At 40.3% G+C, this 20,262-nt stretch overlaps 1 protein-coding gene and 1 long non-coding RNA gene across 4 annotated transcripts in view; one reads left to right on the plus strand and one right to left on the minus strand.

Annotated features, from left to right (window-relative positions):
- The window catches only part of pax7a (paired box 7a), a 47,354-nt gene extending 27,942 nt beyond the window's left edge, over positions 1 to 19,412 (minus strand). Inside the window, exons 1-4 of one of the 3 annotated variants that reach the window (XM_049584903.1) lie at positions 18,904 to 19,411; positions 17,351 to 17,586; positions 16,336 to 16,480; positions 15,814 to 15,942 (exon numbers count right to left, since the gene is read on the minus strand). In XM_049584903.1, the coding sequence (XP_049440860.1) occupies positions 15,814 to 15,942; positions 16,336 to 16,480; positions 17,351 to 17,586; positions 18,904 to 18,991 (598 nt within the window). In that variant the 5' untranslated portion in view covers positions 18,992 to 19,411. Of the gene's footprint in view, positions 1 to 15,813; positions 15,943 to 16,335; positions 16,481 to 17,350; positions 17,587 to 18,903 lie in introns of all 3 variants that reach the window. The other 2 variants (XM_049584909.1, XM_049584916.1) reach the window with 2 other exon arrangements.
- LOC125893934 (uncharacterized) lies at positions 219 to 18,814 on the plus strand. The gene is made up of 3 exons (XR_007449945.1): positions 219 to 244; positions 7,444 to 7,558; positions 18,781 to 18,814. It is a non-coding gene; the product is annotated as an uncharacterized LOC125893934 (long non-coding RNA).
- Positions 19,413 to 20,262: the final 850 nt, after the last annotated feature.

Below are 20,262 nucleotides of genomic sequence, written 5' to 3' on the forward strand. Positions count from 1 at the left end.
CTGCTAGTTAATAGTTTTAAGGTTACTATGAGGTTTAAAGCCTGCTCTCTCCCCTGATGCTCCCCTGCTGACCCCACAGACAGACTCCTCAGACTACAGGCAGATGGGATCCTCATCATCACCCTGATTCCTCAAAACCCCTCCCCTCCTCTTATCGACCCCCTCCCTCCCCGCTACCTCCTTCGCCTCCCTCCAACCCTCTCAGACTCCTCCAGTCCTCCACCTTTACCCCCGAGACGCTGAGGTAATGCAGATTAAACAGACAGCTGTCCACTCAATACCGGCAATTAGCCAAGTGATCTGTAAGGTTACAGATTTATGATACACGACAACAGCAATAAACTTAACGTCTGTCAGGTTGTTGAAAAAATGTTGGCTAAATACCAGCAGGGAAACTTTGTCGATTTTCAACTAGCTTTTTATCATAGCATTGTTGGTAGCACGTGTAAATGAACTGTGGTAAACTTCCCTCCATTATACCAGTGGTCACACCTCCCTGCTCATCTCTCTAGGTGTCTTTTAACATCTATAAACTAGTGCTGCTGATCATACTTGCATTTTCATATGGCCGCCATCACAGACACAAAGAGTATAGAGCAGATTGAGAGTGACACCTGCATCTCTCTGGATCATATGGTAAAACTAAAGAGTGTTGATCAGATATAAACCTAGATTATGTTACTGTAAGACATATACTTGCCTAAAATGTCTTCAGAAACATAATTTAATACATTGTTTGGTTGTAAAACTGGAGTTTGTGACCAGGAAGTGGGCGCCATTTTGTTTCCGGTGTTGAAAATGTACCAAGGCTTAAATATGGAGATTAAAAGGTAAAACTAGGCAGTGCTGATAGATATAAACCAGATTGTCCGTTACTGCGTTGCCTATTTCTCGCCCAAAAGGTTTTCAGAAACATATTTTGGCTTACCGTTTAAGTATTATTTGAAATAGTTTGTCACCAGCCGTTAGTAGCCCAACGCCATATTGTTAAGCGTTGAAAAAACAAACGGCCAAGCTTGCATGACGTCACCACACAGCGGGAGCGTCTATTGGTCCATAGTAGTGAACTGCATTCTGGTAGTTGTAGGGTTTCTACCTCTTGAGCTAAAATGACTGTTGCAGCCCTTTTCCTCTATTTTCTCTAGTTTTATAGCACCATTTTATTTTCTTTCTACTGCATAGACAGCCCAGTTTTATGCAAAGACCCTCTGTCCTGCTGTGAAATACTTCATGTTTCTGAGTGAAAAAAACAGTAACTGGCCTGGAACATGGAGCATTACAATCAAAAGTACTAGCAAAAATCTATGAAATTATTTATTAAAAGACGCATGGAATTGGGTGCTCGTGTGAATTACACCAAGAAAAATGTTAACAATGTGAATAAGCTTTATTTTTAAAAGGGTAAACTAAAATCTAAAAATAAAAATGGGTAAAAATTTGCATTTTGACCCAGACGTGTACCGTGCAGGGGAGGAACAGCTAAAGCCACCATGAAAATAGATAAAATAACAAAAATTAATCACAACAACAATATTAACACATTTTTATGCAAATGTAAGCTATGAAATAAAAATAAATTGCACTCTCTCTGTGCAAATAAAATGAAATAATAATCAGAACTTCTCTATTAGAAACATTTTAAAGAACACCCCTTTGCAGAAGTGCAGGTGTCAGGTGTTTTAGCCCTCATCTCTGACTCACCTGTGAGTAGTATTAGCCTAAAGTTAAGTAGTGCTCATCCCAGTCAGACTGTCTCTGATATCATAACCCATGGCCTCAATATCAGCCATACCTTTGCAAACTATCCAAGACAGAGGGACAAAAACAGACAGGGCTTTGGCAGTGCAGCATTAGCTCATAATGGCTCATTTTGAAAAGCATATTAGTTCCAGCATAATTACAATCAGGCCTCACGCTCTGTGTTTTGCAGGCATTCACAGGACCAGCCTCTGAGCACCGAGTCACACCAGTTGACTGTGACTGACAGCAGATTTAGTTTAAAATGGTGTTTTTTCCTCCCTCTTTTTTTCCCACAGGACAAAAATAACACCGCGTCTTTTCTCCCTATTTATGTTGACTTGTTTATTTTGTGCCTACCTTTTGTCGTAGTTGATACTGCAATTATACTTTTTGTCAGTCAGAGGGGGTGAATATCAAAAGGCCTAATTATGCAAACAGGCCTGTGATAAGAGGCATCTGCCTGAGATGGGATCTGCTATCTCTGACATGCATCTGTCTCTGTGCTGTCTTTGCTGCTCCGGGCCTGCATATAAACAGCCCTGCCTGTCCCCAGGACTGCATGCGATTCAACCACCAACACTGGAGTGGAGGGATGTTTCGGGGGCGGGGGGGATCGTGCTGCAACATCAAATAACTAACAACTTCCCAATTTGCATTTTTCTGAGAATGGTGCGGCATCTCTGCTTAATGCACTTGCCTGTTCATCCCAAAGGGGTTGCCATGTTAAAGGAGGCATGTGATTCAAGGCATTTACCGAAGGATGTATCTGAGATAGGAACCTTATGTGAATACAAGATAGACGACAGTGATAACCAGAATGGTTTAAAGACAAATTCTCTATGAATAATCTTCTCCTGTAGTTATCTCCCTGCCAGTGCAAAAACAAAAACAAAACTCTAAAAGTGAGCGTAGCCTCGGCATAATTGGAACTTATTCATATATATTAGATCAAAAATATTCCAACCAACATGCCAAACAATTTGTGAAGAGGCTGCATATGTGGCAAAATCAAGTTAACTGTTTACTTGGTTTGGTAACATGCCAAAATGCATCATCAATTTCCTCTGGTTGTCAGTGACCTTCTCTGAGCCGTAATTTGACATTTAGCTGAAATTGAATCTGGATGAGATGTGTAACTTTACATAAGGATATTAAAAATCCACCGTCTATCGAAAATAATATCATTCTCAGCTCACCTTTATGGACAGATGTCATTGGATTCAGCTTTGTCTCATGCCTATCATGTCAATTACCAGTTTATGGCAGGTGGTCGAGGGCCAAGGGCTCTCGTCCAAAAATCTATTTCAAGTGGAAAGATAGGACAAGCTAGAGACGGAAGTAGACATCAGCAGGGTATCTAAAATTTGTGTACAGCTACGAGTTTTTAATTTACTCAACTTAATGAGAAGCTGGTAGAAACTTCAGAATAAGCTACCTGATGAAAGAAAGAAAAGGTCGCCTTGCTTTTGCTACCAAACGATCAACCTCTCCCTGCCACTGTCAGAGTACTGGGCTCTTTTACGTCGACATTCCTCAGGAAAATTCCAATACTTTTCTTCCCTTGTCTCTCGGACAGAATCACATTCTTTAGAAAAGGAGTAGGGGGCTTGAAAAAGAGGAGAAAAAGGCAAGGGAGGAAGAAAGATGGGAGGCTCTATAATCTTTGGCTCTCACAACAAACAATTAGCCCCCTTTTCTCTGTTTGAGGTGGGGAGAAAGTGGGAGAGAGGAGGGAGGGTGGAGGTGAGGAGGAGGAGGGGGAGACGCAAGAGAAAGCAGAGGAGACAGAGAGGGAGAAGCAGCGAGAGCGATGCTCTTTTATGGCTCTTGTCATATGGATGAAGGCGCGGCGCGTCCATGAGAGCGCACGCTCACCTTCAACAACAGGGCGTCCACTGGGCCTCCCGGCCTTTTCAGCCCAGAGAGACGAGCTCCTCGGGGGGCCATTAGAGCATGAATAGGGGCCTGACAGCCCTGTGCAGCTCCGCAGGGCATCCATAAACGCTGACATATTGACTCCCCATGCCTCTGCGCTGCCTGAGTGTGAAAGCGTGAAGGGCTTGAAGGGTGGGATTCTTTTTCTTTAATATACTGCTGGCTAAAACTAGGATATTAAACAATATGTTTGTTTTTAACTCAAAGATGTACTTTGGAGTATTGTTTAGTTATTTTTATTATTTCTTTAAAACATAAGCGACTGTTTTGAAAGACTGCTTTGATGTAGATATTACGGTAAATGCACTTCTGGCATTGCCAATATGTTAGTTTTCATCATTCACACAATTCAAAATCCCACATTTTGTGAGAACTGAATTTACTTGCTAAATTATCATATTGTTTCCAACTGTGGCATAACAAAGCCAGATTAGAAAGGATCTAACAGAGCCACATGGACCCATAAAGACTTAAGAGGACACCAAATGTGAACCTTGTTAGGAGGACTGTTGCCACCTCTCACTTCTCCTCTCGCTAACACTGAGCTTTGCACCAGGTTTCCTCTTCTGTCGAGCAGAATGTCACCGCCTGAGCTCAAGTCTTTGCTAATTGAGGTCACAGCGAAAGTAATGAAATTAACAGAGAGCACAAGAAAGTAAAAAAAGGAGCCCATGGGGGTCTGTGCCAAATGGCACTGGAGCCAGAGCCTCGGTCCCCCAGCAAAAAGCTCTAAAAACCTACGCAGGAAATCAAACAGTAACGTCTCAGGGCTATGAGCCGAGGTCTCCTGGAGGAACAAATCATTTTCTCAACAAAGCCAAAGAGAGATTACTGGGCACAGTATAGGAATGCACAGCGGACATTTTTATGTGCCCAAGGGAAGTTTCCTAATTTTCTGGACAAGGCTGGGCAGCAAATATTGTGGAAAAGTTTGTGTGATATAGAGGACACCAGGAAGGGAGGAAGAGTTGAAAAGAATGATGGAAACTTTAATAAAAAATCTGCACTAGTGTGAACAAAGCCCCCCCAAAACTATGCATATGTTTAATTAATGGGCAGATTTATCTTTTATAGAAATGTTTTTGGAACTTCTAACTGCTGAATTATGTGTCTGAATACAACTTTATTTCTGCACATCCTGTCTCTAATTGGACAAAATAAAAACAGTATAGTTGGTTTTGAAACCTCGGAAAATGGCTGCATAATCTTTATATAATTTATATTTGATTTCAAAAACACTATTATGCTACACTGTGTTAAAGTGAGGTGACGTTCAGTTCCAAGTAAACAAACTGTCTCCTTTATATTCAATAATTTAATGAATGTTTCCCGTAAAGAGCTTTTTCTTTGGGCACAGAGAAGCATTACAGTGCTTGGCATTAATTTCTGAGTTCCCCACAATATTGAGGGGTTGTAATGTGGCACAGTAGCAAAGCTTTTTATACTGAGACTACATGTTCCCCAAGGAGAGAATGACTGACGATGCAGAAATAAGCCCATTAGTTGAAAATAGGGGACAACATTTGAAGTTGTTATTTTGTCGGCAAGGACAGGAGCTCCACCCCACTGTTTGGACAACCGCTTACACATTTTAACTTGGTGGGGAAAAAACACATTTCTGATTTGCAACACTTAGGGAACATGTTTATTGTCTTTGTGGTGGTGAAAGGAAAACATGCACAATTAAAACAAATGAATATTTCAGTGTTGAAGCAGATCAAGAGCATAAAATGTGAAATGTTCTGGCCCTAAGTAGCATAGGCTAATGGCGATTTTTAAACTAGCAGACCATGGTCAATGTTTCTCATTCATCACTGAGGGAGAGCGCGGGCACACTGTGCTAAACGTAATTACTGTTGCACATTATGTGGGCTATTCCTGTATTGTAATAAAATTAGCCAGAAATGCCTTTTGTCTTTTCTAATGCAGCTCCATGGTAACCAGTGGATGGTCATAATGCAACACACTGTCCCCGATCTGTGCCAGCTGTCAGAGTTTGACAACCTTAGGTGGCAAGGCGAATTGGAGGAAACTACATTTCTTTCAATAAATTACGTGGCTCTGACCTGCTCATCCATTGCACAATTTAACATGGACATAATAAAGCCGGAGATGTCCTGATGTATTGTATACTTATTTGTGTGATCCTTTCGGCTTTATTGTTTGGCAGAACAACAATGGTTTAATCACCAGGACAAAGATCTGTTCCTGCCAAAGGTCCTGCTTATTATTACACTGTTCGTCTTAAAATTTTTACTAAGATTATCTCAGACAGGCGGGAAATTCAATTACACTATATATTTTATTCTATATTCCTCAAGCTACAGAGGAAAAATCTGAAGAGCGGGCTTTAAGATAAAATTTAAATGCTATAAAAACACAATATTTAATAAAAACAGATCTTCAGAATAAGACTGCAAGACTAAAATTGACCCTTTTTTTACTATTTTTACTATAATAAATCATCACATTTCATATCTATAAAATACAAAAAGGAAACAAATGCAAAACTAAATGTTAAATGTGAGCTAATATATTGTCGGATATTTGTAAAATACCTGCAAAAGCAGTTAGTAAAAACTGTCTTTCACAGTGTTTATCAAATCTCACACAGAAAAAAAGACTGTTTAGTTCAATAGAGGCATAAATACAAGATGCTACTGATTTCTCTGTTGGGAGATTATATTAGGATGAAATCAAAAAGGCAGCCGCACGCCAATACTTGTCTCCTGACTGATATGGCTCACATAAATATACTGCAGAATTACTGGTGAATTTAACAGGCCTTTGTCATTATCTGACAGCCGGCAACGACATTTATGTTGTTTGGTAGATAACTTATTAGGCAAAAATGATGACGATTTATGGAATTACATGGTTAATTAAATACTGCTTGAAGCTGAAATTACTCTGTAAACTGTCTGTCCCCTTTGGCAATGCACCTAGGCGAGACAGAAACAAAAAGAGCGAACCTTAATTTTACCTACAGTCTGGTCAGTTGTGTGTTTGGGGCTTCGTGGCTCAGATTCAAGGGTGTAGGTTCTGTTTCAACACTTTTAGGGGGGCACATTTGAAACTAGATGTTTGGAGGTCCTCCGCTAGAACGTTTTGAGCATCTAAACTTAATTTCCTGCATTCTGGTGAATTTTTTAGCACCAATTTTGCCTTTTCTGCATCAATTTAAAGGTCTTTGATTTTGTCAAAATAAAAGTCCTCTGCTACTCTCACGCTTTTATTGAGGGGGACGCATCCAAAATCTACACCTATGCTCAGAATCATTTTATTGCTTGTTGACATTGTTATTGGTGCTCTCTGACAACAGGCACTATTGTCTGTAGAGGTCATGAGGTCACTTAATTATGCTTGTTTTATTGCAGGAAAAATGACTACAGCCTCTCTAATACTGATGTGTGCAGAAGAGCTGCACCAGGGGGTTTGTTTGAGCGGATGTTACCTGAATTGAACTATTTATTTATTTGTTTTTCTGGGGGCCAGGAGGAGAGACGCCAAGAGGACATCTCAAAGCAATTAAATGAGATTCCTGTCCTATAACTATAGGTTTTTTCCATTAAAACCTTTGAAACTAATCTCCCCCGCTGAGAACACTTGTCTCTCCTCGTGGCATGGCTGGGAATCAGCAGTGAGAGATAAATAAATGGCCTTTAAAAAAACATTGGCCCTCTTGTCAAGACACATATCCACTCGAGAGCAGCAACAGTCCACGTGTCAACTCATTCTCTTCCCATTTCCTCCTCTCTCTTTGCTAAGACACTCCTGTCTAATGAAGTAGAGGGGCCGCGGTCCCAGAGGGCTGGAGCAGAGCTCTGTCACCCCTGAGTGTTGTTTTCCCACCGGACAGCCCAGTCAGCGTCCACCATCGAAGGTAATACTCACCAATCAGGATTCATTACAAATCTATGAATGAACTGCCCACTGCAAGCGAAATCCGCAGCTAACACACAACTGCCCGGGAGAAGAAATAGGCCTCCCAGGGACCCCCCTCCAAACTAAATTGGATTGCCAATACGGCCCACAGACGTTTGAGAAGTCGAGAAAAACAATGGAGCAGAAAATAAATACTCCAAAGCCACAATGATGACTCCACTTGGTAAACTAACACAGTATTGATCGTCTTCTTCTCTCTTTTTTTTTGTTTGTTTAGAAAAGCCTCATCCCTGCTAATAGCTGTCTGAGAGTGTAATCTCTCCCTTGTCCTCCCCCTCCTCTCCTCCCCCTCCACATTCCCTATTATGTGGCTCCTTTCAGCGCGCCTCAAATAGTTTAGGTTCAGTGTCGCACTGGGGTACGGGGCATGGGACTGGGGACCAATTGTTTGCTAATGTTGACACCTGCCAGAGCAGGCTTGGTCTATTTGGGGCCCGCCAAGCTGCAAACTGGATGCTCCCCCTCTTTAGCGAGATTAAGTGTGGGTTGCTGGGGTCACAAATCACTGGACTCCCTCTGATGTTGTGAGGCACAGAGCCAGAGACTGAGAGGACTAAAAGAGAAAGCTGGAGAGGGAGGGACAGAGGAGGGAAGAGGGATAAAGAGTGACAGTCCATTGTTTACTGAAAAGGAGGGGAATAATGTATCTTCTTGAGTGCGCGTAACCAGCGCACCCCATTCAAAAAAAACAACATATCAACAGTGGATCCACGTCGCCAAAGCACACAACAGTTTTCTGCCTTGCTTTCTGTCTGCTTTTGGGTGCATGAATGATCAGGAATATTTGAAAGCTTTTTTTTTTTTTGTTTGAGATTCAGCACTAACAGGAAAGCCCAATTGTCACACTCTGCTCTTGGTCTCCACATAAGAGCTTGTGCAATTTCCACACCCAAAATATAACATTAGTAGTAGGAGAAAATAGGATGCGAGGTATTAAACCATCTGCTTTTATGATGATTCACAGGACAGACTTTCTTTGGCTCAAATTTCACCAAATATGACACTGATAAAAAAGACTTGGAGAATAAATAAACATGAACCTATAAACTACGAGTTCCTCAGAGCAAAGTCTAACAAAGTGCTTGTTTACTTTAACATATACATCTTGTTTAAGCTTTTTTTTTAAGCACACATAGTGTAAAGCCCAAGGGAAAAGCAGCGTGGCCTTGACAGACAGTACCCAGCTCCTCCTCCTCCCCCTTCCTTTGCAGATGTACATTAATGCAAAAAAGGGCAGAGATCTGAGCTGCAGCAGAAGCACCCTCTCTCCCTTTAAAACTGCTGCTGTCCAGCCTGATCGTGTCAGTTTGAAGGCCCCTATTCAAAAGTATTCATGCATCTGCCTTTGAGGCACAATAGCAGCTAGTTTATAAACTGTCTGCCCAGGCACCCAAAGGCTTTAGTTCTTATTGTTTTCAGCCCCTTAATAAACTTTTTGGAGGAGTTCATCAACTTGCCTGAATGGCCCATGCAGCAAGTCTCAAGACAGAAAATAACAGAAGGGCCTTTTCTCCTCCCTCTTCTTTCTCTCGTCCTTTTCTAGTGGCTGTTCGTCTAACAATGGTGAGAGTAGGCTGTCAGACATCACAGAGCTTTTTTTTTTTGTACCAATACAAGAAAAAAAGTATTCAATAAAAAGAGAATGCGGCCTCTTAAAAAAATCGAAGACAATTGTATTTGCACATTTGCACAAGATGAACTCAAGCAGCACAAGTTAAAAAGTTGTTTACTGAATTAAATTGTGAACATAAATGAGAGTATTTGTAAAGCAATGGAGCTCTTATTACAGCTAAAGTTATATATTTTGCAGAAACTGTGCCTAAAAAATTAAGATTTAAATTTTTAATTCCTATAATTTCTTTATTAGAATACAGTTGAAAAACAAAAATAATTATATGAAGTTTTCTATAAATTCCCAGATTGCCTGACACCTGTTAGGCAGAAATGATGGGATGCAATAAAATGTAATTTTGGCTGTAAGCCATTAATCCACTGTTATACCTTTAAACTCTGCGTAAAAAAAAATTAGCCAAACTTAAAAGTCTTTAATAGATGTCTGCTCTAATTAATTTCATACCTAATTAAAGCAAGGCTACAGTCCATGCAGGCCGGCCTGTTTAGCCCGCTGGATGGCCATAATTGAAGTAATAGCGGAAAAAAGGGGGCCTGCTTAGAAAATAAAACCCCGCAGCGGTCCAATTCAACAACATCACCACCATCCAACCACGCTGCTCACCCCCCACCCCTTCCTCCACCACCTCCACCTCCACCATCTGACCCAAAAAGGCCTTATTGGCTGCCCCGGACCAACCACCTACTGTTTCCCACCGATGCACTCGGTGCGTTTTAACACCCTAATTAGATGTGACAAGTTCAACGAGCTGGTTTCAGAGGAGGAAAAGCTGGTCAGGTTATGATTTCCGAGTCAGACTCACAGGGGAATCTCTGGACAGCTGATTCCTGTCAGCCTCATTCATCTTCTTCCAGCCAATTAAACATCAGTGCTAACAAAGCGGCGGCAATTTGGGGGAATACATTAAACGCCTCAAGTGGAAATGTAAATGTTTGAGGCGATGTCAGCAGGCTGGCAACACTAACGGGATAATAAAAATGATTATTATAATAATATTAAATAATGATAACACACAAAAAAATACTCGAGCTAATATTTGCATTTTTAAAACTGCTTGTGCACAATATGATGTTGAATTTTGAGTTTTTTGGTGCAATTTGCCACAAAAATAATCATGCAATATAAAAAATAATAGGATGTTACATTTTCCAGAAAATTAACTTAAAATATTCCCTAAAATGTGCACCACATTTAAACAAAAACACCACAAATTATCCTCCAAATTACCCTGAAATTAATTTACCACTAGAAACATTATACATCATATTAATCTGACATTTTTAAAATTATATACAGCCCTTTAAAAGCATACTTGCCAGGCACAAACATGTGGCGTTTAAAAAAATGAAGTTACACACCAACTTGTGCCACTAATACTCCCACCTGTTGACATGAATGTGTGATGCATGTGTGTGAAAGAGAGGGGAAGGGGGAAGTCAAACTTAAGCAAAGAAAGAAAAAAAAAATGAGATTTTCTATTTATTTTGGACTACAGCCCTGCAGGCAGGATCTCGGAGCCCCATAGTGAAAATTGGCGGAATAAAACACAGACAGAAATGAGAGACGCGCTGAAGCACCCTACTGTTGTGACAGGATACCTGGAGGGCAACGCTTCCTCTTTAATTTGTCTCGTATGGGTTGAGACCCCCAACCAGACATCAAATCCTCAGAGTCTGCGTAAGCCTACTGAGTGTAATTCTCGATGGTGAAATTATATGCTATAATTAAATATCGTATCATTTATAAAAAAAAAATGCTCGGTGGCATTGAGGCATCTTATCGACTTGGTCTTCCTCGGCTTCGTCCTTGTTATCACATTAATAGTAACAACATCTAAAATGGGCCTATCAACATTTGTGGGGGGAATTGCAGGCTAAACAAAGGGCACCTATGGGCTTACAGCTTATATTCTGATATTTTCGAGCAGGAAATGTTAACCTTGAAATGCTGCTATCTGCGCTTAACAATGTGTGATCATAACCCCATAAATGAGGGGAGAAATTGAATCCTTTTAAGTTATTAAGCAGGAAAGGATTATAAACTCGTCTTTATAAATGAGCTAGAAATCCCCATGTCTTCCTCTGTACACTTTTAAATTTCCCACAAGAAGCTGGAGAGGAAAGATTGCCCCTTTTCAAGAGCCCCACAAGAGATGGAAAAACCATTTTTGTGCCCAGATAGGGAGTCGTCCCACATGGTAAGCGCCACTTTAATTAATAGACAGCCTTGAGAGGTATCACTGTCAGCCTGGATAATGGTGGCAGAGCCAGTGTTTGTGCTTCCATGAATATTTCTGATGTGATCAAAGTCAAATGCCAGCACAGAATGAATTTAAGCCTACTCCATTTTTTTTATTTAGCCTAATGCTGTCGACACTTAAAGCTCCTGACACTGAAACGTCTCTGCAGTGTGGTAGGCCTACAAGCTTAAAGTGCACTCCTTAAAAATTGATGCATTACTCGTATAAGCAATGGGTTTCGTTTTATTATGTTGCACGGTTTGCTCATGTTACCTTGCTGGAACCAATAGGCTAATTTGTTACACTGGTAGTCACTCTTCAACGTAAAATACCGCAATATGCCATTAAGGACAAATTAAAGCATCATTTTTTTAATGATAAATAAATTAATATCTTAAGCCTGCTCAATATGCAGTAAGCTTAAAAATGAAGTAAAAAAATGAACATTAGTGAGGCTAAAATTGAAATTTGTCACACCAGTGTAGGCCTACTGACTGAGATGCTACAGTTACCTGACAGCCAATGAGCTAATGCAATTTAAACTAGCTAATGTGCTCAAAATATGGCGTGTTATTATTATTTTTTATAATGCTGAGCAGCTGTTACAGGCTGCACAAGTCCCTGAGACATGTAGCTAACTATCACTAGTGCCAACTAAACATCATGTGATCAGCAGTGAAAACAAATTTAAATTTAAATTCAGAGATGGTAGGACTTGAAAACAAAAATATTTTAGCTCAATTGGCTGTGTAAATATGTATTTTTCACGTAAAAATGTCCAAAAAAAAAATCGATTTAATATTACATTAATTGTTATACATGTATATAATAAAAGCATATGCTGTTTATTTTTATGTTTAGTATTAAAATCTAAATCTGAAAATTAAAAAAATTAATCAATATTTAACAGGCCCAATTTTTTCCACGTTTATTAATTTTGTTAATTTACTGTAAACACAAACAACCCTCCTATTATTATTATTTTATTTATTATTATTATTATTATTATTATTATTATTATTATTATCATTGTGTTGGTGTCGCGTCTTTCAGCTGCTGCCCCCTCCATAAGAAGAAATGTAGGCCTACCGATGTAAATTCCAGTGAGATGTGGCTTGAGTGGCTGCGGGGACAGGGGAGGTTAATCCGAGTTTAATGCAGTGAAGCACAGCGCAGGGTCTGGGCTATGATGGGTATGTTATCTCTGCCCAACATTTGGGTCTCCCTCAATTTCCACCCAGCCAAATAGCTGCGAGAAAGTGCAGATGGAGTCACTCTCAATGCCTGAGGAAAAAACGTTATTAATAGCTAAATAACTTCCCCATACTTTCACTGAATCTCTCTCACACACTGTTCCAGATGGATTTGTTTGAAGTGGTCTCTCGCTTCATTCCCCTGTCCTTCTCATTCAGCACGGCTTTAGACCCGAAATATAGCTACATTATATTACCATACACTTAGAGACTGGGTGTGCGCGTGTGTGTGTTGGTGCGTGCGTGTTTGTGACGTGGAGAGCATGAGTGGGGGGAGGGGGGGGGGGGGCCTTTTCACACTGTTCGTCACTATAGAGTCTGTCGTTAATAACAGCTGAAATTATTGTGTGTGTGTGTGTGTGTGTGTGTGTGTTTCTTTGTTTCTGCAGGAAAACGTCAGAGAGAAAAAATGTATTTTGCGTAATTGGTTGACGTATGACGCAAAAACCTCCCCGGGTAATTTACAGCACGCTGGAGCCGAAATGGAGAAATGAAAATGTAGAGACAATTATGTGTGAAACAAAGTGTAGGTCATGATTTACGTCTCACGTTCATTCCACTAATTTTTCACTGAGTGTAAGAGTGGCCTCCTCTCAGCCAATCCTAACCTGGGTCTTTGCTCCGTCTGACTTCCTCACACACCTCTCCGCCTCTCTGTCACTTTCCCTCCCTGATGCTCGGAAATAATCCCACCTGACATCTGTTTAATTAGATTGAGGACCTCAGGTAATCCTGCGATTTGCTGAAGTGTCCATCGCCTGTCTCCACCTCATCTGACGGTCAGAGTGGCTGCGATAGTGTGGCAGATGGACGCCGGACAGCTGATTCACCTTCTCTGTTTGCCCGGTGTGGCGCAAAACAAAAAGGGATGTCCAAGTTTGCGCAGTTTCTTGCCCGTAATTAAACGTTGGCGCGGAATTTGACAGCCGTACATGACCATTAAAATGCGCACCAGCTTGTTTCTGCGCAAACACAACACTGGATCTCCACATGGTTAATAATCATCAGAATAAAAAAAGGTGGAAGTATTTTCGGTGCATGCACTGAGTTTAGCTTCCTCAGCATCCTTCTGAGAAATAACACTTGATTCCAAGCAACAAAATACATTTCTGCAATATTGTAATATGGTGAGCAGTCTGAATACACGTTAAATAAAGCTAGATTAGAGCTGGGATAAATCCCTGATGTAACCTCTGAGAAAATCAAATACACAGGCCTAATAAACAAATAGATAAATAAATAAAGTCTTAAAATCTGGATAAGTAAACGAAAAAAAAAAAATCTCATGAATTTTGTGCCCTGGGCGAGCCACTGTGAGCTCCGCTCTGAGATGAAAGTGAAAAGAAATAAAAGGCTCTATTTAATCTGCTTTAAAACCCCTCTCCACATAAGGGCTGTGCTTCAAACTCGGAGAGTGAGGGGCTGATTGGGGATAAATACATTTCTTACCATGCCTGCGAGCTATTACACCCGGCACGAACACAGCCACCTATTCAGCAACCATCGTTTCCAGTGCTTACTCTAATAAGTATTAACATTATTAAATGCCATCCGGATGCCGGTAGTCTAAACTGCTTTACGCGCAGGGTGCGTCTCTTTTTATAGCAACGTAATTGAGTCCCAATTTAAAACACAAGCAGCGCTGAGGATAAAAAATAGAAGCAGGAACATTATGTGGATATTTCGAACCAACAGTCAATAATAATAAATATAATGTAGTTAACACTTTACAAGTCAGACTATCACATTACGCAGGAGACGTGTGCTCACTTTTACGCGGCTGAGTTGTGCGTAACGAGCAGACTCTCCTAAAAACGATGGTCATTTGCAGCCAAACCGTCTGTATGGACACTCGAGATATCTGCAACAGAATTGTGACATTTTTCCTCATAACATTACTGCGTGGTGTGACAGAAAAAAGGAGACCGTTTTCACGCTATCGACTGATTCTTCTCCAACGGGCCATTATATAAAATTACAAAACTATCTACCAGCGGGGCGTACTGAATAATTCATCTCCTTTTATGTCTCTCCTTGCCCTTTGTCCAAACTTTTCTCTCTCTTTTACCCGCTTTTTTGAATGAGAATGGACGGGCCCACACTCTCCTTTTTCGCTGCCCTGCTTTCCAGGATTTGCTTTTGTACCTCGGACTCTTCCCTTTAGAAAGGCGTCAATGGAGGGGAGGTTTCTGCTCGTGAAGTTCATCTTCAAGTTTGAAAAATTTTTGGCAGTGTCTTTTTGAGGGAGAGGGAGGCTTTTGTGAACTCTTATCTAAACCCCATTCAGTCATGTTTGATCATCAAAAGAGGCAGCCTTTATAGCGTCTGGAAGCTGAGCGTTTTTTACCCAATGTGCAAGAAAACAGTGAAACATAATAAATATGACAAGTTTGTGTTGTGCAATGTCAAACAACTCATGCTCTAATTTAAAGTCTAATGTGTATTTCTCACGTGTGATAGTTATATTTTTAAATATGTGAAAAAAATGCACGCTACAAAAATATTCCATACCACATTTTAAGGCTATTACAAGCTTGTAGATACTATTGACAAACACTGGCAGCGAGTACCTGCGTCAAAGCTTTATTTTCCCCTCCTCGCAGCATTACTAATAGAGCAAATAATAATATGAGCATTGATTTCCACTTTAACTGACAAGTGGTGAAATGTCAGTGAACTGACATCGATTGTGAAATGGGTCAACTGTCAGCTGTCGTTTAGAGGTCGTTAAATGAGTGAATGAATGAGCAGGAATTCGCTACACAAATTAATTTTCTGCAGTTAAATACCTTCTGCCAAGGCTCTCATAAATAATTGAGTGAATGAACAACTGCTGGCTCGGAGTTAAAAGCAGGAATAAATTCTCTGCGTTTAGCTGCAGCTCGGATGTGGGACAATTTCCCAAGAGGACGTAAAGTAGGAAGTATATTTAAAACATTTGCTTCCTGCTTACAAGGCTGTAATTTACCCTGCATAATGATAATAATGATACTGCTAATAATAGTGATGGTAATTTGTTATTTCAAACAGATACAAAAAGGGCCATATACTTTCTGCTGTTAACTTACATTTATCACCGAGGATGCCATCGATGCTATGCTTTGTTTTCTTTTCTCCATCTTCATCCTTCTTATCACAGTCATCCTCGTCATCTTTTTTGCCAAATCGGGCCCTCAAAACGCGGCTGATGGAGCTCACTAATGGCAACAAAAAGGTAAATGGGTGATTAGCTCTAAAACCCATAAAAGAACCATAGTAATCCTATCATACATTTTTTTAGAAGGATACCATACAAAAAAAGCACAGGAAAAGTTTTACATGATGTGTTGAAAAAATAAAAGTCTATATTAAAGTAAAAACACTATAAATGCAATAATCAAAATTAACTATTGAGCACCAAAGGCATATTTTCCCCCAACTGGGTGATTTATTTTTTTTCTGGGTCACACAGCTGTAGGTGTGCTTCGTGCTACACTGAAACATTTTTATTATCAGTAACTGGGGCTCAAAACATGTTGGATTCAAAGTGATGTTCAGAAGTGATGCTGCAGTGTTCGCTCGTAATAAGAAAAAAAAAAAGTGCAGCTTACCAGATGAAGCCTCACCTGAAGGAACTGTGCTTCTGTCGCACACCCCGTCCTTCAGCAGCTTATCCCGGATCTCCCAGCTGAACATGCCGGGGTTCTCTCTCTTGTACTCCTCGATCCGCTTCTCCACGTCAGGAGTTGCCACCTGCTTTAGGTTTGAAGTGGTGTGAAAGGAGGAAGACAGACAAAAGGGCCAAAGGAAAAAAAATAGGAATTTTAATTTTAATTTAAAGGCATTTTTGAAGATGATGAAAAAATGTGATCCTATAAAACATACAAAAAATACTGAAAATAAAAGACAAGAATATAAAATATGTGCAGCCTATTTTTAGTGGGAATATTAAATGCCATAAACCAACAAATAGGCCAAATATTAAAAGGTCTGAACGGCACTATAAACTTAATATTTAACACCAGTGTGTCCCCATATATTGTATTATCTTTAAATAACAAAAATACTGTCATGGAAAAGGATAAAATATGGCCATTATTTAGCATCAAATATAATATATTTATTAGCACTGCTGACCAAAACATTTAATATATTATCTGACTTCTCAATGTTTGTAATTAATTTTCTTTTTTAGGGTAAATGTTTCCTGATATTTTTTTTTAATGATTATGAAAAATATTGGATATTTAATTTAGAAGAAAAAAAATCATCTGCAACGTTTAGTATGAAGAGCAAGGACAGAAAGGATGTTACAGGTGGGCTGTAATGTAGGTGTAATTTAAATTTTAGGACACATAGGTCACTGGTGATAAACGCACCCTGTTGTTGTTATTATTATTATTATTATTATTATTATTATTATTATTATTATTATTATATTTAAGACATTAAAATACCAGACAGTTGAGGTCAAACATCATATTTCTGTCTGGCTCGTTGCCCTCCTTCAGGCTGCTGTAACAACACACCATCAGCTCTGAGCCCACTCAGGTGTCGTGCACACCTCGTGACGCCCTTCCTCGCGCTTGCAGTGACCCACAGACCCCGTTCACGGACCCCACTCACCCTGGGCTTGCTGCCTCCTATGGCTCCCGGACGGATCGAGCCGGTCTCCTGGTATCGGCAGAGGATCTTGGAGACACAACCGTGAGAGACTCGCAGTTGTCGCGAGATTACGCAGGGTCGGATGCCGTGGTGGGCCATCTCCACTATCTTGTGTCGGATGTGATTTGGCAGGGGCCTCCCGTTGATGAACACACCGCCAAGCTGGTTCACCCTACCCTGGCCCAGAGGGGTGGATACTGCGCCACAATAAACAACAAAAGTCTCAAAAACAAACACCAACAACAACAACAACAACAACAACAACAAATGCCTATTCTTTAGCTCACCTCTGTGTAAACTACATGAAGCTAATTCACTTTATGTTGTGGTCAAATCGCGGCGTGTTTGCTGTGTTGCTGACTTTTAATGGGACGCAGTTAACGCACATTATCATATTCTACATTTTCAAGAGCGCGTCTTGCCAAAATCAGCCCGCGTCAGTGTGTCTGTCTGACAGCATGCAGCCGAGGCCACTTCAGGATCCAATTTCACATTCAAGAGACACTAAAGAGGGTGACACTTCCCACCTTGATTATTCCTAGTCATGCTGTACAAATATTGATGTGATCCTTTGAGTCATCTCTTTGCTGTGTGTATTATTGCCATTTCCAGCAGCAGGACACTTGAACAAATCCCGCAGCTCGAGTAACTTGCGAGCTACGTGGTTTTGGTGCATTCCGGTCCCGAGCACTTGAGCACGAACTGGGTGTAATGGGAAAACTGTTTCCATAAATGCATGCAAATACAAAGTGATCTTTTTTCCGCCCATATGTTCGGACGACTCGAGTGTGGGCATCGAAGTTTAAAAAAAAATTAACAATTAGATTGCTTTTTGTGTGTGTGTAGTCATCGAAATTGAGGTAGTAACATGCTTCTTAAAATGTGCAGAAATGTGCAAAAAAATATTCTGTTATTTTAAGCAGTATGAGGGTAAATTACTGTCAGGCTGGCTTCAATTTTAGCACAAAGAATTATTTAAAATACATCATTTTCTAGGCCGAATATTAGCATCAGTTGAATTTATCTATAATTTTAAAGTATAAGCATCAAAAGCATAAATCAAATGCAGAAATTAGAGAATAAAAATTGCAATGAATACAAATATTTCCGGTGTAATAAGCAGGAAGTACTAAGAGAGGATCTATTTACTCATAAATAAACTAAAATCAATTACAAATAAATGCACACACATTTATAAAAATATATCATAATATCAGGCTGAATCAAAACACATTAAGGTATTTTTTAAAAAGCAGTGGGTTGATTTTAAAAGCACGTGCTGGCTGCTTTTTCCCTGCAAATATAATTCACTGCTGATTCAGGTTGTTAACTTTAATCATCACTGACTGGAGGTCGTATCTGTTCACCCACCTTTTTTTTTTATTTCCCAGCATGTCGCCGGTAACGAAGTGCGGGTCTGTGTGACTATCAAGCTACAAGCTGACAGAGTGGAGCACTGGTGAGTTTTGTCACGGCACACACACACATCAAACACACGCTGTCACGTCTCTTACCTTCCAGGGGGAAGCCGGTACGGGGGTAGTTCTGGCCTGGCGCAGGGCGCATCATCCGAGGCACCGTTCCTGGTAAAGTAGCCATCATTTAGCCACTCAGACAAACAACACCACGGACTCCAGTCCAAGTGAAAAACGGAATGTCTTCAAAATGCTCAAAAAAATAAAAGATGATGATGCTCTGTCAAATCCCAAATCCCAGGCGGAGAAACTGGACGAGCCCTTCTTCCACCGGGGGAAAAATAAAGTGATGCTCTCCTCTCGGTGCGATGAACGTGCCAAAAAATGTATATAAAAAACAACAGCTGCTGCAAATAAAACAAAAAAAAATCCCTTTAAACAGGGAAGTCTGCGAAACAGAGCGCGTAAAGTTGTGTCTGAGTTGGAAAAAATGCACAGTTATTCTTTTCCCTTGGTGTAGTTTGGGTTCAGTATAATGTCTGCTGGCTGGTTGGAAGTAGTTTAAGTGGCCAACTTTCGTGCATGTCGTAGGAGGAGACAGCCGAGCGCTCCCATAGGCTCGCTGGCCTTTCTTTTATGGATGAAAGAGAGTGGGTTTAGCCAGGAGCCGGCCGACCAATCAGAGCAACACATTCCACTTTTAATTCACTGCTGCCTCCCTCATAAGACTCCATACACCAGAAATGTTATTACATCTAAATGTTATTCTAAAGCCGGGCTTTTTCCAAATGTGTCTGCTCTCATGACATTCAGCGAACCTGTGGAATATTAATGCTTTTAAAATGATCTTTCTGTCTTTCTTTCATAAGAAGAATCTCCAGAAATAAAAAATAAATCGCCCAAAGCTGCAAATACAGCAACAATAGCAGAACCATGTATACAAACTGTTGTAATTTCGTTAAAAACATAATTGCAAGTTGTTAAAAATACTTTATTCTTCATATTAGCTGCAGGTTAAGAGTTAAATTCCGATTTAAGTATCATATTTGCCAAAATACCCGAATTAATTGATCAAAATCTTCTTGTTCTGGATCAAACTTCACGTGCGTAAACGTGCGTAAACGCCTGTATCCAAAGTTATTCCTCCACAGACGCACCGGTGCACACGCGTTGTGTGAATAAAAAAAATCACGGCCCCAAAATAATTGAGTGTGGAGTTGATGATGCGGTTTCTTGAATGGACACAAAGCTGCGCAAAAGCTGCCCGGCGAAGGTTAGACCATAAGATGCTTTTGGCTTGTTAACCTTTCAATTAAGTAAATGTGCGCAGCATGAACATCTAAATCGCCCCTATAGCTTCTGTGGTAATTACAACATTTGGATCGACCCGCTATTGATGACAACAGGTTGACTTGCCCTCGAGTACGCGCGGGAGTAATTGCTTAAAGGTAATTGTTA

Source organism: Epinephelus fuscoguttatus, linkage group LG1, assembly GCF_011397635.1.
Source record: "Epinephelus fuscoguttatus linkage group LG1, E.fuscoguttatus.final_Chr_v1".
Classification (NCBI taxonomy): domain Eukaryota; kingdom Metazoa; phylum Chordata; class Actinopteri; order Perciformes; family Serranidae; genus Epinephelus; species Epinephelus fuscoguttatus.